Below are 23999 nucleotides of genomic sequence, written 5' to 3'. Positions count from 1 at the left end.
GTTCCTCCCCGTCGCTCTACATTATTTCCACATGCTCTTCATATGCGGCCTGTTCGTTCCGCATGTCCATGTCCGTGTCCAATGTCCAACCCTCCCCCGCCAATTCGATAAGCTGGGTAGCTTTTCAGTATTTCAGCGACTTTGGCCCTTGTCCCTACCCTCGACGCCCAGTGTCGAAAAGGCGCAGTGCTGATCCTTGATAGCTACCACCTCGTACGTGCCCTCCAAGTTTGCCGTGATCACCTTGCTATGCTCATAGCTGATATCATGTCGCGTCTCTAATATCTGGCTCTTCTGTCCCTTCCGAGCGTTGGTACTACGAGTATATGTGAACTCGAAAGGTGGCGTACCCCAGAATTCAAACAAGATCTCAACCTCGCTTCCTTCGTGGATATCGACTTGGATGACACGCCCCTTGCTAATCCTGACGCTCGGCATGGGGTGAATAGTCTTAGTTAGATTAACAGCTGCCCGGCACTCGCTTCCCTTATCGCTAATACTATTGATCGTGAAGTCACCAGGCGATTCGGCAATACGACGGAAACTGGTGGTTTGGGATTTGGCCTTCATCTGTTTGCCGGCAAATTCATAGTGTACTTCAAAAGGAGGCGTGCCAGAAAGCGTGTAGGCGATGCGCTCACCGACGCAATAATCGGTTCGCTGCTCGAGAGGGTAGATAGACGGCGCTTCATAAAGCTGAATATGAACCACTCCACCACCGCCTTCAGTCTTCTGTTGGCAACCACGGGCGTCGCGTACCTTGCGGATTCTGATCTGCTGACCACCAAGCCTTAGGTACTGCCTAGGGATTTGGATGGCGTAATTGTTGGTCTGGATGTTAGGAATCCTGAATATCTCCGGTAAATTTCCAGAATGCTGTTTAATTTCGACTTCGACGTAGAACGGTGCTTTGCCCTCTAGCCTGATAGGAATCGATTCTTGCGGGCTGTAATCAGACATGCACATCTTGAATGTTTGACCGGGTTTGACAAAGGAAGCGAACGGCTTCGGGTTGACCGTCTGCTCCAGTGTGAGAGGCTCAGATTTTTGCTTGTCATTGTAGAGATTGTCCGACAAGCCAGAAAACGTGTAAGTGTACAATCCGGCCTTGGATGTTTCTAGGGCAATGGATGCTTTCCCGAGAGCAGCATCGAACTCTTTTCGGGCCACCGAGCCCGAGCCTGCCCTCGGCTTATGTTTGATTTCATACTCCACGTGATACGGAGGCGAGCCTAAGGTCGTTGTTAGCATAATTCAAGGGTCACAGAAACATAAAAGTAGCCTACCTTTAAGCGAAACTTCAATTCCGTCCACGTCACCTTCGCAGACATCTCTTTTGATGAACTTGTTTTCCTTATCTGCGGGCTGAATCGATTCGCTGGGTGAAAACGACAGCTCGGGACGCGGATACCACTTAACTTCAAAAGTACTGGCTTGGGGATTGATGATGCCACTACACCCGTGATCCCTCACATCAATAATCTCGTAGATGCCCCGCTCCTTCGCTTCAATGAAGTCGTTGCCAGTCTTCGCAATGCGAACCCCTGGTTCCTCAGAAGTACTGTTAAGGTTGCGATAGCTCACTATCCATGGCCCATCACCGGACAACTTCAAGGGAAGACGGGCCACAGCGGCTTCTACAACCGTGGTTGTCCTCTTACCATCAATAACACCAAATGCTGCCCGCGGTCGCTGGCGTCGCACAGAGATCTTGGCCTCTTCCTTGAGGAATATGCGGCATCCTGTCTTATCTCGGATGCTCTTCAGGGCCAAGGTGTACTCGCCACCGGTCGATAACGGAGCAGTTTCGATAGTGAAGGTATCGCTTTCAATGCCAGTCGCTTTCTCAGACTTCCTTTTACCTTCGTGTACGAGCTCCCACTCGAGCGTGAAAGGACCGTCCCCGAGAAGAGCCACGTCAAGTTTGACCGGCTGATCCAAACAAGCATTGATGCTACGACGATCTGACTTGAAATACGCTGTCGCAGGCGGCTTAACATTCTGCTCCAAATAATATTCATCCGATAAAGGTAGGGGGACGGTGTAAATAGCATCTTCGATTCTCCTAAAGCGATACTGGTAGCGCCCGGCGTCCCTAGGCAGAAGGTCGATCTGTTGTCTGAGGCCTCTGATCTCAACCGTCTCCCTTCTATTCTGTCCAGAATCGCTGGTCACGGTATATGTAACTCTAAAGGGAGGAGTTCCGATCATATCCAGATTCACCCGAAGTCCAATAGAGTTACCAGCACACTTGTCTGGAATCTCCTCGGCCTGGATCGATAATGTTGGTTCAAGAGGGTTGAGCAGTAAGCAAGATGAGGGCTCCTCAATCTCTCCCTCGCAGGAGTCACAAGACACGGATTTCAGGGTATACAAACCTGGCGCACTGATCTTGGGTTGATCGTCCACACTCTTGGCGGTAAATGTACCCACCTCGACAACGTCGCCATGATCGCCACTCTTAGTAAGCGTATTGATTGGCGAGAAATGCCAGGTCAGAGTGTGGGAAACACTATCCGGAGTTTGACCTGGGCGCCCAATCTTGACGGGAAGCTTCGTCGTCTTTCCCTTAGCAACCTTGAGGGGGTTACTAGGGTCACAGCCCTTGATAGTAGCTCTGGGGCGTTCTCGCACAACAAAATTCTGAAACAGGTGCTTCGGTTTAGGCTTCGCGTCGGGATCCTCAGGTTGAGGATACTGGATGACATTGCCAAAGACGTCGTGAACTTCGTCAATGGAGTACTGCCACTCCCCTGCAGAATTCATCGACTCGTTCAGGCCTACCTCGACGGTCTGTAACCTGGCCCAGGTATAGTCCTCTTCCCCCAAGGGCATTATAGTCGATCTCTGAGTAAGCAGGGGAGATGAGAACCCGTCGGGCTGAAGACTTTGAAAATGGAAACTGTGATCTTTCCCGTTGATGGTGCGGCTATAGACGATCTTTAAGGGCGGCGTTCCATAAACATCCAGAGATATGTTGGATAGATCACCGATACACTTCGTTGCCGACTGCGCCGTACGAACCCGGGCTCTCGGACAAGGAACAATGAATGTAGGCTCAGTAAGTCTCTGAACCTCAAGCTTATACTCATCAAGGACCTTGTTTAGCTGATAAACACCTGGCTTCTTTATAGCAATGTCGTATCTGTAAATCCCCAGTGCTCCATCTTCGATAGATTTCGCTGACTGCTTGCCGATTTCCCTAATCTCTTTACGGCTGAGTTTCAATACCTCTTGAGAATCTGATTCCAGATCGAAGCGAAGAAGTTCGACCTCGACGGGAACTGTAGCGTTGAAGTAGATGGGTACAGTCGCTACATTCTGGCCTTGGCCGAGACAGTAAGGATTCTTTTCAGGATTAAGAAGGGCAGAGCTATCATAATAAGTTAGAAACGGTCTACTACACGTACGTAGCACGGTTACCAAGACTTACCCTTCAGGAAGGATATTAATGATCTGCTTTCCCATGATAAGAGAGGAATTATGCAGAATGCTCGAGACTTTAACATTGTGCTCAGAGATAGCAAGTTCCTTGTCATAGAAGACCTTAACAAGACCGAGAAGCCAGGAATGCCAAGGCACGGGAATGTTAAACATTAGAAGCCAGTTAAATACTAGATGGCCAAAGAAGATCATAGAAACCGTCGGTGCGGCCAGCTCCAACCAAGGTATGCGCATCGAAGGTAAAGAGAAGAAGAAAATAAAGTCAAAGATGACCCATTTACAGAAAAAGTAGAATGAGCCGCCATTATCCTCTAGTATTTGTATCCAGTCGTAGAAGCGCCATCCTAAAAGGGCTACGTAAATGGCGAAGGCATAGAATCGCTGGGTGGGTGCGTCGATAATGGTAGTAGGGATTACCGGCTGGCTATTCGGAGAGGAAGTAGGTTGGTTTTCGGGAGCGGTTGGTAGAGAAGTTCGAGGTTTAGCATCTTGTGCCTGACGTGGTCTTTGAGCTCTAGCGGCTGGTGTTTGAGGGAAACCTCCAGCGCCCACGCGCGGCGTCCCAGGATTCATTGCATTCCGCGATGGTGACGAACCATCAGGAGCGGAAGAAAATATCGAAATATCGAAATATCGACCAAGTTGGTAAATCGGTTGATCGATTGGTCGGGCAAATGGAAATCTTGGTTGGGAGAGTAGACAAAGTGTCAAGATATATTTGACTTAAATTCGACCAGTAAAGGTGTTTAATCAAGCCAAATGTATGTTTATATGTTGTTTTAACTTTGTCTATGTTGTCGAGCCAGCGCGAAGGAGGGAGGTATGTAAATACCTTTGTTGAGCTCGTCGAATAGGCGAGTGGGCGAGAGTGGGCGGAGATTTTAGGGTTGATCTGGCAATAAAATGCAAGCAACATCACGACGCGGGCGCGTTCAGAAATTCTAAATTTCTGAATGGTGCCAAGGCTTTGACTGTCACACGCAGCTGCTTGCCAACCGTTAGCATAGCATTTCTCGGAAGCTCTTTTTTTCCTTAGTTATCTGGAGCTATGACATTCTATCTTATAGCGTGGGGCAAGTGGGACATTCAAGTAAAGTAATCCGTACAGGCGGAAAAGTATAGGTAGACGTTTTAGGGCTTCGTAGGTACATGCACTAGCTGTCAAAAGTGGGTATATACCGTTGGTAGGGAGCGGGTAGCTACATCATAAGCTTAGGTAGGAGGTAAGTACCTATAGCTACAGGTACATGCAATCAATATTTGTACCAATCTACCTTCAATGTTACTCCAGTGTTACATACAACATATAAACAATCAATTACACAATACACAACCAAAAGGCTGCTATGGACATCATCCATCGATTTCCTTTGGTCTAAACATATCCCAACAGTAAAAGTACAATCAATTGATAATATTAAACTGCTCATACATATTATCAGTGGATAGTCGGAAATTATTCCGTTACATCAGCTTCATCCCCTCAGTTTAATCACATCACAGGTGACATCGACACAGCTCAACCATATCTCAGCCTCTCCTAGCCGAGCCAACCAACCTCAACATATACAAAGAGAGCAGTGACTAAAACTATTAATCTATACGGTAAATACGAGCAGAGCTTGTGTTGTAAATGAATTAAAAAGAAATAAGAAGGAAAGACGCAGGCCGTGCCATGTATCAGGCATGTGTTCGTAGAGGTATATCAAACTGCTGCCTTTGTGTTTCCTAACCTTTAAAGCCCCTGAGTCATTTATGCAAAAGGTAGTTAACATAACTCACAGCCGGTCTAAAAATCCAGCAGGATGGAGAACATAGTACCTGATAGAAACCCATACTGTTCTTATAGCCTCACTTGAGCCTCAACCATCCTCGGAGCCAATGTATGTAAGTCAATGTTAATTTTTTTAACCAGGAAATATATACATACATATATACATATATATATATATATCTTGCTGATAGATTAAGTACAGGGCCGCATAAATAAAGAAATATTTTTGCGGTTGCCGTTTCCTATATTGTTTTAGTGAACAAGGCTTAAATTATCGTCCACAACGTCTGCGACGTCTACACCTACATCTCGCTGCCACGCCTTGTTGCCAATTAATATCCACACTTTACACTTTCCTCAGCACAAATATCTACCTCCTAATCTTATCGATTTAGGAATAAGATCCCCGACATTTATTTCGTTTGAGAACATTCCTAAAATCCATACTCAATTTCTATAAGGCATTCTTTGACGGCTTGCCTTATTCCGTCTTCTCATTACATTACTACTAAGCGCATCGCAGCGCCATCTACCATCTTCGCTCTCGTTTTACATAACACTGCTTCATAAAAAGCAAAGCCCAGGATAGATTATTTCACTGCATTAATGGCGGAACCTGAGCAAGTTGGGACACCTCCCGTGTCTCCAGACAACGCGCATAGCAATGAAGTGAAGAATACCGATACACCTAATAACGGCACGCGTCGTTCAGGCAGAGCGACAAAGGCACCTACCAAATACGATGAGGAGTATGTCATCCCTGCTTATAAAGCACCTATCCAGCCTGCCATTCCGTCAACCCGCCCAAAGCGTAAAGCAGCTCAGATTGCAAAAGAGAATATCATTCCCGAAGATCCTGGTCCACTCCTAGAGGCGGCCCTGAGTCGAATGTCCCAGGATGAGCGCAAAGAGTATGGTGGTTGGGTAGAACTTGAATCTGAGCCTGTAAGTTGTGTACCTAAGCTATAGTCTCGCTCCTACTTGTTTAGCTAACATATCTAGGGATTCTTCAATGCCATTCTGCAAGAGCTTGAAGCTAAGGACTTCAAGGTGCAAGAAGTGTACAGTCTGGATCCAGACATCCTAGAATTCCTACCGTAAGATTAGTACCCCATATCCTCGATATAGCAATACTAACAAGGAGCAGCAAACCCGTTCATGGTCTCATTTTCTTATTCCAATATGATGGATCTGATGAGCCAAGCAACGAGGTAAACCGCCAGGAGTGTCCCGACTATCTCTGGTTTGCCAATCAGGTATGTATTTCTTCTTAAGCCTTTAGGCTATATGTCGACTAACAGACCTATAGACGACAGCAAATGCTTGTGCTACCGTAGCGCTCATGAATATCATAATGAATGCTCAAGACGTCACCCTTGGTACGGAACTCCAGAAGTTCAGAGAATCAACAAAAGAACTACCGCCTCCCCATCGAGGCAGCTCCCTCGACAAGAATGACTTCATCCGAAGCGTCCATAATTCCGTTGCAAGGTACGACTATACCTCTTCTTTACTTAGGCTTTATCTAACCTAAACAAACAGACGTATCGATCTCCTCTCTGAGGATCTATGTCTTGACAACAAGTATGAAGAGTCAGTAACGGTGAAAAAAAGAAGAACGCAAAAGAAGTCTACCCGTGCCCCACGCAAGGGACTCGTCGAGACAAACTATCACTACATCGCCTACGTGCCCGTGAACGGCCAGGTTTGGGAACTTGATGGCTTTGAAATGATGCCATTATGTCTTGGTATGCCATCTTGTTAGGAATAAAGCGTCTCAACTTTCTGCTAACTAATGATAACTATAGGTCCTATATCGGATTCATGGATCGATACAGCAAGCACAGCGATCAAAGAGCGTATGACGCGCAACTCGGAGATTCCAGAGTTCAGCCTCCTAGCCATCTGCCAATCTCCTCTCCAGACTCTAGCCAAAGAATTTGCTACTAGTCTAGCCTGCTCCCACGCCTTACACGAGCTCTATAGCGGAAATACCAACTGGACCGTCCCAGACCCCTTCAAAGCTTTCCCCGCCTCTCATCTCGCCCAGCGAAACCTGACACGCGAAGATATCACATCTCGAGAGCTTCCGGATCTATACAGGATCAGGACAAGCCACCCGGATTTCAACTCGGATGAAGCGCTGAAGCTAGGGAAAGAACTAAGAACCGAGCAGGATTCTCTTGACGCCCAGTACGTTGCCGAGCTGGCAACGGTAGATGAAGCGGTGGATATAATACGTGGACGGCAGCGGGATTACACACCTGCGATACACCATTGGGTGCGGGCTCTTGCTGAGAAGGGTGTGCTAAGGGGGCTGATCCAGGATATGGGGTCGTGATGGCTGGATAGGTAGGATTTAGTATGCAACGGATTGTTGCTAGTATGGAGAAAGGAGAGACATATGAATCTCCGTTCGTTCTTAGATTACTAGCCTGATGATACTACGACTTTGAACGCCAGCATTATGACCAATGCATACCTGACACGGGGAAGCAGGAGATGTATCATAGAAGATAGGGACCTTAATTCAGAGATTACTCGTCTCGTCACAAATTCACGACGTCCTCCGCCATAAGGATATGACATATATGAGGTAGCTTCGATGGGAAAGATGATAAATACCATTCCACTACCTACCTAAATACAAGAGATGTGGACTATGCTCCAGAAGGGTAGGATATAATTTTAAAATGGGATACGTCTGGAAATACGTCTACCGTGAAATCGTGATATACACTAACATGGAGAATACATATCCTCTATATCAGGTACCTACCTAGGTATCCAAGATAAATCCAGCCAAGGAAACAAATCCAGGTTATATATATGTATATTATTGAGTCACTTGGGCATCTGCTCCGGGATATATCGCCTCTTTATGTTCCTACTACATACCTTCAAGCACCTACGTGATATTTATTTACACATACATACATACTACATCCCAACCCATAGGACCAGTCCGCCTCTGGGTAACAATCATGTATACCCAAGTAAAAAAGGGGTAGATGGCAAGACTTGCAAGTTTAGTATTCGTAATCTTGCCGACTAACATAACTACCTGCCCTTATCTGCTTTATTCTCTACGCGACTTGAGTAATCTCTTCTAACCCCCTAACCAAAGAACATGCCCGTTCAAAGTAAGCCATGGCTCCATACAACCGACAAGACTAAGTCAGCAAAGGAAAACACGCACACCCTCAAGATACACCAGTTAACATAAAACAAACGCACTCTTCTGTTCTGTTCTGTTCTGCTCTGCTCTGCTGTCTACCATAAGTGTTCTTTCTATACGTATGCTCGTCTGCCCATGCGTAATATATGCGTAATATCTCTCTCCTGCCTCCCCCTCGCCGCTCTCCTCCTCCTCGCGCAGCAGTATTTATGTTTCCTTTCTCCCCCCTTTTGCTAGCCGTATGGCAAAACACCTCATCCCATTAACAAATAAGTAGAGTAGGTATTTATTCTCCCCCGACACTCCGAGCCGAACCGAAAAAAAAACCAAATCTAACCGTATGAAGTTACCCTGCCGCCTACTCTCCTGGTCTGCCTACCTGCTAATACAAGGCAGAGAGGGAGATATAAATGATAGACCGTTGTTAGGGCTTAGGTACGTGTAGAGTCTTACTGCACATCAGGCACCCGTGGATCAGGAACATGGCGACAATGGGGTGGACTTCGAAGTTGGTGCCTGCGAATAGCGTGCCGCCGGGGACCTGATCAAGAACCCAGCCCTTGCTCACCCACCACGCCATCAGGGCGTCGATACCTAGTGTCGTGGGAATGGGAGTGCCCTCGAAGTAGGTGGCCTTTCCGCTTGCGTCCTTGGGGATATCGCCGCTATTTGCCGTGACGTTGAAGCGTGCTAGTCGCGTTAAACCACATAATACGAAAGCGGCTAAGAACACCTGGTCGAGTGTTGTGCGCAGACCGATGCTAAACGCTACGCAGGCTGGGGCGAGACCGAAGGAAATCTGTAGGAGCTCAAGTTAGTGAACCGGTTCAGACACTATTATTGTCTTTCTATAGCCTAGTGAAATGGCCGTAATAGTCAAAGTAGGACCAAGATGTCTCTGTAGAGTGGCGGGGTAGACAAAACATAACAATGTAGGGCAGAACGGAGTAAACCTACCAAATCCGCCAGCGAATCCAACTCCTGACCCATCATGCTGCTCTTCTTCCGCCACCTTGCAACCCGACCATCCATGAAATCGAAGAATAGCCCCAAAGGCAGAAACGCAAGCGCGAGGTATACATTTGTCTTGTCCGCGGGGTCGCCAAGGCAGTAGCGCAGGGAAGAGAAGACGGACAGGATGCCGCAAGCGCCTGTATAGCGAAGAGTGACACTTGTTAGTAACGATTCTCTCTCTTCTAGTATATAATATCATTTGAATTTGTTAAAAGGGGGGAAATACCATTCAGCTCAGTAATATAGTCCGCCATATGCAAAGCCTTCAGCAAGGAGAAATGGCCCGTAGACGAGAGAAGGTCCTTCTGCTTCTTATACGCTATACAATCATAGTGTTAGTATTAACATAATTCGATAACACGCCCCGTACTGGGTAGACAACATACAAGGCTCATCCGCAACGCTCGTCTGGTTGACCTTGGCCGCGGCGCCATTGCTCGCACCGCTCGATCGTTTCGACATCCTTTCGTCTTTATCCTTTACTCTAGCAGCACAAAGTCCCTTCGCTCCACTTCCCTATCCAGTTCAGGTATAAAAGCCTGTCGAAGCTTTTATTCTCCCTATTGCAAAAACCGCGTATCTAGGTATATATCTTCTTTCCTTCACCGAATCTTCGTTGCGAGAAGCCGACAGCGTGGAAAAATCCTCGATAGCTCAGAAATAAAGCTATTAAGCACGGCAAGGGTCGATTTACGTGGGTATCGACGACGGCGGGGTGATGACTGTTTGAGAGGAAACGGTGAATAGATGTTGTCGAAAATCTTGGCAGTAGAAAATAAGCAACTTTTGAATCATATGGGCTTTATTTTTTAATTTTTTTGCTTCGGCAGGCGCAGCATCATTGATGCCGTCATTTGGACACGTTCAGGTCCCGCTAGTCTCTCTTGGGACAAGTGGCTTCCGTCTCGGGGAGGAATAGCGAGCCCATTGGAACCGGCTCTTTGTTGAGGTATCTTTGTGCTACATACGTGAAGTTACATAAATTAAGGTAGCACCAGACCGACATCACTTACATAGGTAATCAGCAATATACGTACCTACAATATCTAATGCCCGCGTGGGACAAACATACCTAATCAAGATCTAAAGTCGTCATACTCAATACCTTAGGTTAGTGAAAAAAGCAAGTTAGGATTCATCGGGTTTCAAGTATTTGCGGGACTAATAATTACTCGAGTTTACTATCGACTCATTTCGAAAAGGAGACAACTAATTGTTAATTGGCCATGTAACCTCCACCATTCACGACCCAACACGACGCATCTTTCGAATGGCTCTCTTAGAAGCAGAGCACCTTATTAGTTCCTGGGGTTGCTGACTGCCTGCCTACCTATGTACAATGATTCGGGCAGCAACCCCGTCATCTCCGTCCCCATCCCCCGTCTTCGACCCTTTACCCAGCTCGACTAATGAAGGTCCTGTATAAACACTTATTATTTCGCGAGACAACGTCCCCTGCGTGTCTCTCGCCTTTGTATGCCTGGAATTGTCCAAATAACTAGCCCAGCCATGGTCCATAAACCCAACCGTCTTGCGCACACCAAAATGATACTGGATAACCCGTCCGCCTTGCCATGCTCACTGAATCAGGTCCAATCTTCCCTTTGGACGCAGTAATTATGTATGTTAATGCGAAACGAAGAAACAAAAAGGCCAAGTCGCGAATCCTGTGTATGCCCGGGGATATAATGCTACGACAAAACGAATATGCAGATGTGGGAATCCGTACAACCTGCCATTGGGGGATTCCCATATGGATAGGCTGGTATTCTATCTCTAGCGAACACAGTCTCTTCTCTGCTATCGCCTTCTGACATCCGAGAAGGTCCTGTATTAAGTACTGTGGTTACCGAGCGATAATAACTGAGAAGCCGTCGATCCAGGCTGCGCATGACCCAGAAACGCCACAGACCGTGTAACCGCGCGGTGGGAGGAGAGTATGACTGATTATCATTGTCAGCAATCTTAATTAGACGTTAAGGGGGATTCTATAAAACGTACGGAGAGCCACCGTGCGCATTGCCGTAAATTGGCGATTTTCTCCCGAGACTTGTAAGGATCTGAATGCCGTCTATCCACTGTCCTGACCGTACGAAGAAGCCGGTAATATACTCGCCACGGCGGCGGTCTAGGAGAAGTCAGAATTAAGGGCCAACGGTGGGGGACTTTGCTATAACCTACCCATTTCAAACGTATCGCCGCCAGGTTTACCCCCACGCTTTCCAAACAACTGGCTAGATTCATCGTCGTAGAAAAATTCAATACCATCTAAAGCAAAACCGTGATAGACCACAACGCGGGATAGCACTCGGGTTTTCTGCGTTGCGCTCGTAAAAACGAATTCTTGCGGTTGACTTCCCTCCATTTGCGAGAAGCCGAGTTTGTCGCTACGATAGGCCGATTTGCCGAAAGACAGCTTTAGAGAAGATGCTTTTGAGCATAGGCTATGAAAGTCGTTGATATCGAGGTTTCCACCGCCATGCGATTTGATGCAGACCTTCATCTTCGAACGTCGCTTATTCTCGGGTAGTCTGTCGCGGAGCTCTTGTTCCGTAAGAGTCAGGTTACGTTGTACAGAGCCGTTTTCTAACGGATACTCGATCCACGTGTGGCATAAGTCGTCACCCTCCGGATAGATTTCTATAAACGAAACCCCCGTAGCTGCTGTGATTTGAACATGCCCATTCTCAACCGGCCAAGCCTGAATACTTGCGTCGGGGTTCAAGATGGGATCATTAGGTAGCTTAAAGCAAGGGTGACTGCGGAATCGAAGGCAATCAAGACGGTGCCAGGTACATTCGTCAGCCTGAGACACGGGCCCTCCCTTCGACTTGGTCCGAGTAGAGTAAGCCTCCCGAGATATAAATGAACGGTTCAACTTGACATAGTCTCTTAGCATGACCCCGCTCTCCTGATGCGGACATCCGAAAAGGTGGCCGGTTTCGTGGAGATGGGCGCCGATGCCAATATTGGCAGCTTCCCAGGAGCTTCCGGACTCGTTACAGTCGTTTGCAACAAATTTGGTGTCAGTAGGTGTGCAGTCGGTAAACGCCGGTACGACCTCTTCGAAACTCGTAGGGTAACTCTGTAGACAGTGAGAGCCAAAAATGGCCATGTGTAAGTCGCCGGCATTCCCTCCTAAAGCTGCATGACCCGTGACGACCTTCGAATTCGTATCCCAGTGAGCGTCTAGAAGTAACACCGAAACATGTTGCGTTTGCCCTGGGAGAGGCTTGAAGTAATTCTTAAGCGCGTCAGCAGCAATGCCGTAAAGATCACCTTTTTTAGTCGCCTTAGGATTCTGTTGTGCCAGGTTAAGGTCCCTGATCTCGGCTAGGGTCTTATCTGATCGAATAACGTGAATACGCGCTTCTGATCGCATCGCGCCCATTTCTCTATCCCGATAGTTGCAGGTGCCTGTTGTCCATTCCTCTTCAAACCTGAACACCCGTCGGCCGAATTTATTTCTCCACATCTGCTCGGCAGTAAACGCTTGCCAGAGGTAAGCAGCCATACGGAATTTGCGAATGGCTGTATCGATATCATTTCCTTCCTTCTCAATCCGAGCAGGGACAGCATCAAATGTGCCGGGAGAGTCCTTCGCGAGTAAGATGGCAAGCTGTAATGGCGGCGAGTTCATAGGAGGGACCATATGCACGGTGATATAGGACGAATGTATCGGGTTTGAAGAACCGCTGTTTGCGAGTTTTGGGCTCGAGAAGTCGAGACGCAATTTGTTTGCGCCGGGCATGAGATATACCAACGCTTTGAACTGCGACTCACAAACCGGCCAATATGTAGGTGGGAATCCATCGTCTAGTCTGCAAACCGTAACAGTCCCTTCCGGTGCCTGCTGACCTGCTTCCCCAATCATACCATTGATAAGAAGGATTTTCTGCGAGACCTGCTTTTTGATCAGCATATATATATAAGAAACAACATCCGAACTGGAATTCTGCTTAATTCTGCCAATTCATGGGTTCAAGAACGCCCAACGGCATTTTCATTTTGAACAAATGAAATTTTCACCATACCCAGGTATTATCCCCAATGTTAGTAATTCGAGGGGCATACTGCGACACGGGTAGTGAGGATTTGCCGTTGAGCACAGGAGATCCCAACCCAGCCATTCCCGATACACTGTATCGGTTGAAATTGGGCTGAGGTGGTGGCCTATTAGGTGGAATTGGAGGGGGTTGCTGCTGGTCTTTGGATTGCGTAGGAAATCCTGGATCGGATTGGGCTGTTATCGAAGGAGGAGTGACGGAACCGTTGGTGGGAGTTGTGTTCTGACTCTGGTGTTCGTCGTAGCTTGAACCGTCAGTAGAACGATCGGTACGGAAACTAGCTCGCGATCGTCTTCGAAATTCCTTGAAGGTTAGGAAAGAGGGCGCCATGGCTGGCAGCTTAACCTCAGTGACCGTCGTATAAAACTATCAGGAGATGCCAATTGGCACAAGACAAATTTTGGTAACGGAGCTTTATGTCGTCGGTCGGTATAGCTAGGTAGTTAAACTGCCAAGGTAGCCTCGCCGGAGCTATTGTAGGAAAGGGGGAGCAAGATAGACGTAGTCAGTCTAAGTAACGAAAGCTAGTAAGCTTCTCTAGAGCGAACGAACAAACTAGCCAAGTTGATTAAAGTAGGAAAAAAAGAAGGTAGGTCAAATATTCACTCGGAGGTAATGAAGCGAAGGTTGTGTGGCTGGGCGAGATAAAAACGATAGTGGAATGTAGATAGATCATCAAGGATAGGCTATTGTGACGGACATTAGGAGCTTGGACTTTTGATGATCAAAGAAGTTACATTAGCCTGGCTCTATTAGAACTATTCTTTTCAAACGTCGATGGGTATAAAATAAAATAAAAGGTGAGTTAAGAGTTAAACGTATCTTTCTGCCAACTCTTATGACAGAAAATAAGTTGTTTTTAGTTGTAGGGCCGATTACTTGGCCAACTGTATCCTGGTGTAGAACAACAGGCGGGCTGGTGTCTGGGTGGTCTGGGTGTGTACAGGAGTTTTGTGTTAAATTTGGCGATCATTAGCGATCATAGCTTTGCAGATTGTGGATTGACATGTGGTGTGTCCGCGGGAGGGAAACGGGCGGGATGTTGACGAATTGACGAATGATGATGACGTCGCGGCTGATAAGTGGGTAGTTTAATACTGGTTTGGTCTGGTTTGGTACAGATTAAAGTGGATTATGAAACTAGTGGGATTATTTTGACTCCCTGCATGTGGAATTGCATTGAATTTGCATCGGTCCATACATGTACCTTCCAAGGAAGGCCGCTTGGCCTATGTATTTGGAAGCAGGGAAGTTGAAAAACTTGGATACGAGAAGTTGCTAACCAGCTACTGTACATACCTAAAACATACACTCATCCACACCAACGATAAACCACCTAACGCTAGGTACACAAGCAAAAAGAAACGTTGAGATGGCATAAGCTGACACGCGTACTTACGCCTCCGAATATTGATATAGGTGTATGAGCGGCCACGATGCATACCTCGAGCTGGAAAACTGGAGGTTTTCGGAATCCATCGGACTGTGCTACCCGTAGATAGGTAAGTGGCACAGTACACCAATGCGCATGTTGGTGAACAAGGTCTGCTTGGAAGAGCCGGGCCAAGGTTACAGTGCGTTACAAGGATGTCGATATAAATATATTCTACGAAGTAGGTACTAGTTTTTACATAGTATTCGGTGATAGGGCAAGTGTTGATGATTTCGTCCAATCTATCATCACGAACGATAACCGGGGGGCCTCTAGATCATTATAAGACATTTATATGAAAGCGATAGATTCGATCAATTAGTTGTCGGATGTTTTGATGTATGGTGAAGTATTACAGATCTCCGGATCGAAATGCGAACTACAGCGATTGATGGAATGACTATCTTGTGCGCAGTAACACTTAGAATAACACCCTTTAGCGTAGTTTTATACTATTAGAAAGATGCAGCCACCCGGTGATAGATTTTGACGGGCTGCAGCTGCAAAATGCACATCGTATAAGATGAGGCCGGTTCGCTGTTACGAAAGCAAGAAACCGAAGGATTATACAGCTTGTTAATTGCTTGACCCATCGTTTTGATTCGCGATGATTCGCAATGATTCTGCCGTCATAGCGGAGAGCCTTTATTTGAAACCCTACATATAAATTGATCCTTAGTTGGTATCGCGAAGCCAAGAGGTTATCAGAATAACAACTTGTTGGAGGTTACAGGTATTAAAAGGTGGTGGTTGGTATGCAATAATCGGATATTCGACGCAGTAAGCAGCATCAATTAAGAGCTTCGGTGTTCCGCATCTGTTTGTCCGGCCCGGCCCGGCATAACTCAATCTTGTAAGGTTGCTTTTCACATAGCATCTCATGTCTGTATGCCAATTCTTAAGATACCTATAAATATAGTATTTTGTTCTCCCTAGTAATAGACACCCGATATTTTGGGCTCTAAACGGAGTATACTATATGTTCCCCATGATCTCCGTGATCAACATCGCTGCATGTCCGTAGCATGTTTGCATACCGGCCTTACGATATAACCGATTAGTCGAGTTGGAGACGAATGCGTTTCGTCCGACAAAACCTCGTATTCTCTATTCTACCGCCCCAATCTATGGTGGATTTGCACTAGTTATCGTATCAAGACTCAAAAGTTCGTATCATGCGTTCGCTATTCAAATTGACAATGCAAGATACGAAACTTTCGATTTCCTCGAATATTTAAAGTTTCTACACGGCTTCTTTTTATACACAGGCTTTAGTCAGTAAACCGATTGCTCTATTATATACTTGCGGTATCCCATATATTGCTCTTCATTAAAATCAATCGTTTATAAGACTCCTGCCTATAACACGGGCGCAAGACTAAGTCTCTTCAACAGCTTAGCCAAGTGTTTAATCAACAGAAAGATTCTTTTGAGTTGATATGAGACAAGAGAGAACAGGCCCTTTTGTGCTTTAAGACGCTTTTAAGTGCTTGCAGCAAAATGCGGGTTTGACACGTTTTCGTAGCATTTAGCCTCGCTTTCGTCCGACAGGGGTTTAAATTGGCTGCCATTTTTGGATGAGCGGTCGCATGCCACAAAGCTCTCCATCTCCTATATTCGATGGGATCAGACCATGATAAAAGCTCGGCCATTATCTTGGAATTTCCCTTCTTAATCTTTTCCCTCCTTAAAACCTAGGCACGGAAGTTTTCATATGGGTCTTTGATAAGAATAGGAGAGCCCTATGACATCAACATACCCAACAAAAAGGGGCTTTGAAATCTCACATAAAATACTTTTTTACTAAGACAGTGTCGTCAATCCCGCCATATCGAGTCTGCATATGATTTATTTCCAGATATTAAGGTAACCCGGCAGCTGGTTGTACCTGTTGTGTAAATAGGGATGATACTAAGAAATGTCATGTCTAGAGGACGTTACTGCATTTGTCCTCACCTTGTCTAATAGGATATGTGAACTTGCCATCTCATTCCGATCAGCTTATAGCAAAATTGTCCACATGAAGCTTCTCCTATTTGTCATTAATAAACACGTATGTTAGCTTTAAGTGTTTCCCACCGTCCCCCTTTTAAGTTTCACCGGTTAAAACCCAATCAAAGGCTCTGCTCAATATCCCGCGGTTTTGTTAAGACCATGCATGTTAGTGTAGGTTGAGAAGACAAGGGCGGACAAACGCCAGTAAGCTTGTCTTATAGGCTCACAGCATAAACGCCAGTCTATGTACTTGTTCGCAGGCCACCTGTAGCCTGGTAGGTACCTAAAGCTGTTGCAGAAATAATTGGTTACAAAAGTTATATCCTAGTCGCTTAGAAGTAATTGTATTAACTAATGGTATCTAACTGGTAGATTAGTGGTCACAATAAACCCCCTAAAGACGTAGCTTACCGTGCAGTGGGCGCTGCATCAGTGCATCAGTGCATTTGGCCCTATGAGATTCTGGGTTTGCGCTGAAAGTTAGTGACCCAACAGTGAGCTCACCCAAGGCAGCAAGGGAAGCTGAGCTCGGGCTTTAAGACTTCCTAATTTCCAATATTGCATCAGCCGGTTTCCACGGGGAAGGAATGCGACAAGTCAGCCCAAGTTAGCCCTGTCCAGGTTAGCTTAGCTAGCATAATTGGCTTAGTCAAGCACTTTAAGCAACAAGTACCGTTACTTTGTACCTTATGTAGACGGAACTACCTAATAGCCCTTTCCTAACTTTTAGCGCAATTGCCTATTTTCCTTGCGGGTATCCAAGCAAGATCGTACCTCCGCCAACATGAACTAATTGACTTTTTTTCCTTACACACTTCCTACGTACTGCCTCACTGTCGTCGTTCATTACATTACCACAGTATACAAACTATACTTTCTAGTTCTTCTTTGTCCCTCGGACTTTTCACTGTACATATCGACTTCGAGAGCCATCTTAATAAAATTTGCGACTCAGACGAATCGGTATACTAATAATACCTAATTCTATTCGTTCACGTTCATCCAAATCGTACATACCTATCAACATCCTCGATCCTTCCGAAGCAACCATCAACCCCCCTTCGCTTACACCAGCAAGCGCCTGGCCTACAAGTCGACCCAATCATCCTTACTCCCCGCAATATTTTCTCGACAATCACTCGACAAACGTCACTTTCCACTCAGGGGGGAAAATCCAGAGAGAAAAAAAGAAAGTTTACGTCTGGTCCAAGCAAAATAGCATGTCGTCGCCGTTGAAGAAACAGCCTGAGGCTGTAGCAGATAAAGTTCTCAAGCGAGTGGAAGTTAGCAAGGTATGTTCATAAATTTGGTTCACCTACCGGATGAGCGAGGAGAAATCAAGACCTAACAGATTTTTTTTTCACGTTTGTAGATCGCCCGAAGATTACAGGGTCGGTTGGCTCTAGCACAGTTTAAGACAAAGCACGGATGGGAGGACTTGACACTCGATACGATCGAGCCCAAGATCGAAGAGGAGATTCGACGTAGACGCCTTGTCGACGGCGATGTACTCTCCGACTCCTCGTCCAGCACATCAGAACTGCCTTACCCTAGCAGCAGAACTACACTTATGAGCTCCCCGCTCAAGGCCCCTCTCTTTTCAGATGCCATTGGATCCAGCAACGGCAGCACCGGTCATCGAAAACGCACATACAACATGGCTTCGTTTGATATAACCATGTCGAGTCCAACCAAGCGATTCCGTACCTCACCTACCGCATACAAATCCTTCGAGCCTCCACATAGGTCATGGAAAGCACATCGTCAACTAACTCAGTCTTCTCCTATCAAGCCACGAAGGCAACAACACTTTACAACTTCTACGGGGCCTGATGTGTCATTTTTCCAAGGTTCCCGCCGCCCCTCAGTGGATTTTACTGCACAAAATTTTGCAGCACATTCAGACGATGACGACGACCTATTACCCGCACATTCATTTATGGTTAATCATGGCCACGACCACAATCGGACATCGCCCCCTCGAACACCGCCTATGCGTAGCAGATCGATAAACCGCCGAAATAAGGATAGGGGTATGATGAACGGGGAGAAGCCGGAAGAAGGCGCAGATCTGTTGCTATATCTGGCAGCATCTCCCTCACCGGCAGTACATTCGACAAAGACTCGAATGGAGCCTCCCTCTACGCCACCTCAGAAGAAAGACCTCGCATTGCCGTCGTCGATGATGACAACCCCTGGAGGTGGCACCCTCTTTCCCACAACACCAGGCCAACCCTTTGACATGTCAGATTTTGTCAATATCACACCCAGCCCTGCGCAGAAGCCGTGGAAGACACCGCTGTCGCTTAAGACGCCTACAGCGAAGACGCCACTAAGCGGAGCAAGACGACGATTAACGTTTGATGACCCAGCACTTGGGCTATAAAGCTGCCTCAGCTAGATATGCCTAATCACTTGCAATTTACGTCGGGATAAATATGTACCTACGAACGACGCTACATTCCTTTTTTCACTTCTACGTCTACACCTTTTTTCTCACCTTGATGTGCACACGCACACATGACAATACCCGGCTTTCGCCATGATCACTTAGTATGTTTCCCAAGAGGTATGGATGGACGGACAGCAAGGGCCGGTATGGTTGTACAACACAGGACACAGGACACGGACTACGTCTTTTTTTCTTTTTCATATTGCCGTCTTTTAATCCCGAGGTCAGCAACGTGGAATGCGTGGAGTCTATTGGTCACGGCACCCATTGTTTTCGGTAATGCTTCGCACGATATTGCGCTTCACACCCACCCTGCGTACGGGTATTTTGTTGTTGTTTTTTCTTCTCCCGCGAGATAAGGGAAGCTATTGCGCATGCGTAGTTTTGGACGATAGTTTGATGGTAGGGTATGGATGGGCGGCATGGAAGGACGGACTGACGGACAAACGAAACTACGTAGCAAGCCGGTGTAGTGTGGTATAGCTCACTCACGGACAGACAGACAGACAGACAAATAAACAAACAATGCGAGTCTTTTTGTTTTTGCAAATCCGATCCGGGGCGAGTAAACAAACACAAAACAAACAGTAGCCGGTCGATTGATGGAGTAATTGGCCATTGAAAGTGAAAACCATGGACTAATTCGTTCTGTTGCAGTAGTGCTGGTGAATTGTTCGAGTCAGGTAGGTATGTGATGTTTATGGAAGGGATGCATGTGACGACAATACGATGCCTTTTTTGTACGGGGCAGACGCGTCTGGGATCTGCATCGGACGCGTGGTGATTTAATTGCGCGGCGGGAATTTTCGTGTTTTCGCGTTTTTTGGCGTAATGGAGGGAGGGCAGACCAATGAGATTGGAGGTTGGGATGGGGAGGGTACTTGGGTGAGGTACTTTGTGTACATTAGGTACCTCATGTGTGGTTTGGTGTGGTGTGGTGGGGTAGGTTGGATGGATGGATGGATGGATGGATGGATGGATGTGTGGTGGGAGACGAAGAGCGGGGTATCTTGGCAGTGGAAGGCTAGGTAGGTATGCTTAAGGGATCCTTTTATGAGATGAGATGAACGGTAGAAAGAGCTATAAGGTTACTTTGAGTTGGGGAATTCTCCGTTTGGGATGGAGAAGTTTTGTTGATGGTATATTTTAAGGTATTTATTTAGTTATTTTATTTTTTGTCTGAAGCTTTGAGGTTTGCTTGTGTTATAAGTACTAGGTACCTACATAAGGTGATATGTCTACATGTAAATAGTTGATGAAGATGTCGAAAGCTTGATATAAGTAGGTAATTATAAACAAAAGGTATTCCTTATGCTGAATTTAGTTATATGCTTGTAGTAATGAACTAATGCTTATGCTGATGAGTACATAGACAAGAATGTAGAGGTTCAAGACGTGGGATTAACTACCTAAAGAATGGCCAAGCCAATTTTTATAATCAAGGGCATGTATTTAATATGTAAAGACTTGGGTTTTAGAGGTACCTAGGTAGTAACACAACTACGGTGAAAGTGAAAGGAAGAATCATAATAAGTAGGTACCTACATATTTACATACATCCATACATGTATGTAAGAGACGTGTGTGTTACAGAATCAGTCTTCACATCGTCCTTACAATCAGAAGTAAAAGAATAAATGTTGGAGCAATCATAAATTATCCAATTAGCTAGCTATTCCCAATACTCCTAATATACACGCCATGATTAATACCTATTACGAATTGAGTTGGAAGACTGTTTTCATAACCAGTAATTATATCATACATCAATGTTAAAGTATCTAGTTAGTTAATCTAAACTATATATTATTCTTCCCTTCACTACAACAAAGACAAATAACTCTCAACAACACGCAGCACCATCCTAAAGCCAAGCGTCTAACGTCAAAACTTTTGATTCGGCTACCTACGTTATATCCTCATCGACACAATATACGTACTCTATCCAACTAGCTATATAGGTATCGAGCCATACATGTAGGCCTCGTGCTAATGTACACTCATCTCTTAATTCCCTCGCTTGGGTATATGGGACGGGGAACAATAATCCCCATGTCGAACAGCAATAACAATAAAAAAAAAGGAACAGATTCTATATATATATATAAATATATGGGGGTTAAGCAGGGAACACGCCATTTCCTTCTCCCTTCCCTATGGTATCATAAGTGAGTGTGTGTGGTTGCTGGGTATCATGGATCCCAACAGGAAAAAAAAAAAAAAAAAAGAGCAATGCACCGTCAAACTCCGAGCTACCCTTTTCGATAACTATGCTGTATATAATCAAGCTGCAGCGCTTGCTTCATGCCTCGTCATCTAACCCTCTCCCCGCTCTATGCTATACGCTACGTCTACTGCGTCTTTGTGTTTTAGGTGTAAGTGTAGGTTATGCTATAGGGCGTTGCCTACGCTACCCTGGCTCTTGCCGCTTTTTGTGTCAGAATCCCGTCGCTCTGGTCGGCTATCTGGACTTAGTGTGTACCGCCCAACTACCGGACCAATATCTGGCCCCGGTTCGCTCCAGCCCGTGTTGCTTACGCCGCTCGAGTATTTCGACGAGAAGCTTGCGTTCCTCATATGGGCTTGCTGCGGAGCATCGGGTACACTCCCGATATCAGTGCTGCTGCGGCTGGCTCTGCTGGCCCATCCCGCGGTAGCATCCATGCTAGAGTTGGCGCTCCGTAGAAAATCCGGGCGATCCAAATCAAAGGGGTCGGAGCGGAACCTGTTGCGTCGAGTACCGATGGTGCCCACGCTCGTGCGGTGGCTAGCGTTGCTCGTCTGGCGGCTGATGCTACCATTCACGCTGTGACTGTGGGAGTGTCGGGAATGTTGCACGTATGTTGCGATCCCTCCATTTACGGCACCCGACGGGGCCGCAATAGCATGAGAATCCGAAAATGGATTATTGACCGCGGAAACCATCAGAGGCTTAGCCTTAGCCGTATTGTTGCCTATGGCGTTTACATCCGAAAAGGGGTCAGCTGAATCGAAATCTAATCCTAGGCCGCCGAGGAAATGTTCGTCGCCCACGGATGTTGAGCGGCGCCGATTGCCATTTACACTTCCTTGCGCCTTTTCTAATTCCCGCCCGGGTTGTAAGCCAAATGCAGGCCCATGGTTCTCCGACTCGCGACGTAGTTGCCAGTTAGAATTCTCATCCTCCGTTAACCGACCCCACCAATCCACAGGACGGCCCTTGTCAGTTGATGGTCCTGTATTCGAATTGTTTCGGCTATGTGCTGGCTCGGGCAGACCAAATTGGGAATTCCCGCGGTCAAGGTTAACGCTTGGGCTCGGACTACTGCTACGCGCCACAATGCTGCCAACCCGTCCACGCAGTCTTCTATACCTAGCCTCGACGGTCGCCCAGAGCTTCTGGGGGAGCGATGTCGGACCCAAGGACGTCCGGCTTATGAGATAAGATCCCTTCTCATCATCGCGGAATGTTGTCCTCGGGGACATAGGCGTCAACATACTACTCCTCCGTTCTTGTCTCCTCTTCCGCCAGAACCAGATGGTGAATGCTATGAGCGAAATTGCCATGACCCCACCAACTACTCCAGCTGCTATGGCTATCGTCTGTCCCGTAGTGATAGCATTGCCAGTTGCTGCCTTTTGGGTACTTGGCAACCCTGTCCCCTTTGCCCCCGTCTCTACCGAGGAACTAGAAGCTTGCGTTACCCCTATCGTCGGTAATGAGGTATTTTCAACAGAACTAGTTAATGAGGAAGAGTCTACCGGCTGTTCAAATAACGAGGATGTCGGTTGTACAGGATTATCATCCTGCCCCGCTGAACTCGACACTTGCGCATCTAGTTGAGTAGGGGACGGAGTAGTAGCCGTGTCGGTAAGGAGAGCAGCTGAAGAAGAGACCTCGTCGGTGCCGGTTATGGTTGGCGCGGGAGGTGCTGCCGAAATAGCCGGGTCTATCGATGGCTGCGCTGCTATGATACTTGTTGGGCTTGGGAATATTTCTGGAGGGAGCGGAGTATCCTGTTGGGCTGGGTTTTCAATTGCGGGTGGAGTATTGGCCGCAGTCGAACTAGATATGGAAGAGGGTGGTAAGGATGAAGATGATGATGATGATGACAACGAAGATGAAGTTGAAGTTGAAATTGAACTTGAACTTGATGAAGATGTTTCCGATGTCGACGTCGAACTAGAAGCTCCAGGTACTGCTTCGATATGTACTAATTTCGGCACTGCCGTACACCTTCTTCCCTTACGAGTCGTAATAGACGCCATGATCGTGAACTATGAAAAGGCGATACCAGTCGCAAACCGAACACGAAATAATTAGCGCCGCTCTGGGCAAATGAGGTATAGATAAAATGAGGCTGTGAGAATGAGAATGAGAAAAAGGAGACGGCCGTAGCGGCCGGGCTACGATGATCAGATCATCAATAACGGGTTGTAAAGAATAGAAAAATCCCGTCTTTTCCCTTAGGGAAAACAGAATGAATTTGGATTAAACGCTCTACGTAATAGTGATATCTGAGAATGAAGTTCGGAAAGAAAAGCACCACTCCTTGTCGGAAGAAAGCGAGAGAATTGCAAGATGAATGGGACCAAGGCTCGCCTAACGACCAGGTCACCGAGAATACTATGGCCCCCTGGATTTTTACCACCTCCGAGATAAC

General features: G+C 46.6%; 6 protein-coding genes across 6 annotated transcripts; 2 read left to right on the top strand and 4 right to left on the bottom strand.

Moving 5' to 3' along the window:
- Nucleotides 1-121: 121 nt before the first annotated feature.
- On the bottom strand, nucleotides 122-4504 carry F4817DRAFT_196964 (uncharacterized protein). The gene is made up of 3 exons (XM_049298528.1): nucleotides 3434-4504; nucleotides 1287-3373; nucleotides 122-1232 (listed from the first exon to the last, which is right to left on the bottom strand). Exons 1-3 carry the CDS (start codon nucleotides 4015-4017, stop codon nucleotides 133-135), a joined length of 3771 nt encoding a protein of 1256 aa, XP_049156728.1. The 5' UTR covers nucleotides 4018-4504; the 3' UTR covers nucleotides 122-132.
- Nucleotides 4505-5824: 1320 nt separating this feature from the next.
- Nucleotides 5825-7559, top strand: F4817DRAFT_360400 (cysteine proteinase; the record flags this gene model as incomplete). The annotated part of the gene is made up of 6 exons (XM_049306275.1): nucleotides 5825-6163; nucleotides 6221-6315; nucleotides 6366-6474; nucleotides 6528-6709; nucleotides 6761-6966; nucleotides 7027-7559. 6 exons carry the CDS (start codon nucleotides 5825-5827, stop codon nucleotides 7557-7559), a joined length of 1464 nt encoding a protein of 487 aa, XP_049156727.1.
- A 570-nt stretch (nucleotides 7560-8129) lies between these two features.
- F4817DRAFT_345268 (CDP-diacylglycerol--serine O-phosphatidyltransferase) lies at nucleotides 8130-10539 on the bottom strand. The gene is made up of 4 exons (XM_049304240.1): nucleotides 9797-10539; nucleotides 9637-9729; nucleotides 9354-9547; nucleotides 8130-9195 (listed from the first exon to the last, which is right to left on the bottom strand). Exons 1-4 carry the CDS (start codon nucleotides 9870-9872, stop codon nucleotides 8821-8823), a joined length of 738 nt encoding a protein of 245 aa, XP_049156726.1. The 5' UTR covers nucleotides 9873-10539; the 3' UTR covers nucleotides 8130-8820.
- Nucleotides 10540-11092: 553 nt separating this feature from the next.
- On the bottom strand, nucleotides 11093-14208 carry F4817DRAFT_196848 (putative peptidase family-domain-containing protein). The gene is made up of 4 exons (XM_049298526.1): nucleotides 13445-14208; nucleotides 11592-13314; nucleotides 11412-11538; nucleotides 11093-11353 (listed from the first exon to the last, which is right to left on the bottom strand). Exons 1-4 carry the CDS (start codon nucleotides 13805-13807, stop codon nucleotides 11257-11259), a joined length of 2310 nt encoding a protein of 769 aa, XP_049156725.1. The 5' UTR covers nucleotides 13808-14208; the 3' UTR covers nucleotides 11093-11256.
- A 3668-nt stretch (nucleotides 14209-17876) lies between these two features.
- Nucleotides 17877-19442, top strand: F4817DRAFT_196827 (uncharacterized protein). The gene is made up of 2 exons (XM_049298525.1): nucleotides 17877-18196; nucleotides 18277-19442. The coding sequence occupies exons 1-2, from the start codon at nucleotides 18125-18127 to the stop codon at nucleotides 19288-19290; spliced, it is 1086 nt and encodes a 361-aa protein (XP_049156724.1). The 5' UTR covers nucleotides 17877-18124; the 3' UTR covers nucleotides 19291-19442.
- A 2195-nt stretch (nucleotides 19443-21637) lies between these two features.
- F4817DRAFT_196806 (uncharacterized protein) lies at nucleotides 21638-23731 on the bottom strand. Its single transcript, XM_049298524.1, has one exon. It carries the CDS (start codon nucleotides 23602-23604, stop codon nucleotides 21748-21750), a length of 1857 nt encoding a protein of 618 aa, XP_049156723.1. The 5' UTR covers nucleotides 23605-23731; the 3' UTR covers nucleotides 21638-21747.
- Between the last annotated feature and the right edge of the window lie 268 nt (nucleotides 23732-23999).

Source organism: Daldinia loculata, assembly GCF_022478755.1.
Source record: "Daldinia loculata strain CBS 113971 unplaced genomic scaffold F4817scaffold_44, whole genome shotgun sequence".
NCBI classification, from domain to species: Eukaryota; Fungi; Ascomycota; class Sordariomycetes; order Xylariales; family Hypoxylaceae; genus Daldinia; species Daldinia loculata.
The sequence above is the reverse complement of the archived record's forward strand: the minus strand, read 5'-3'. Positions and strand labels throughout refer to the sequence as shown.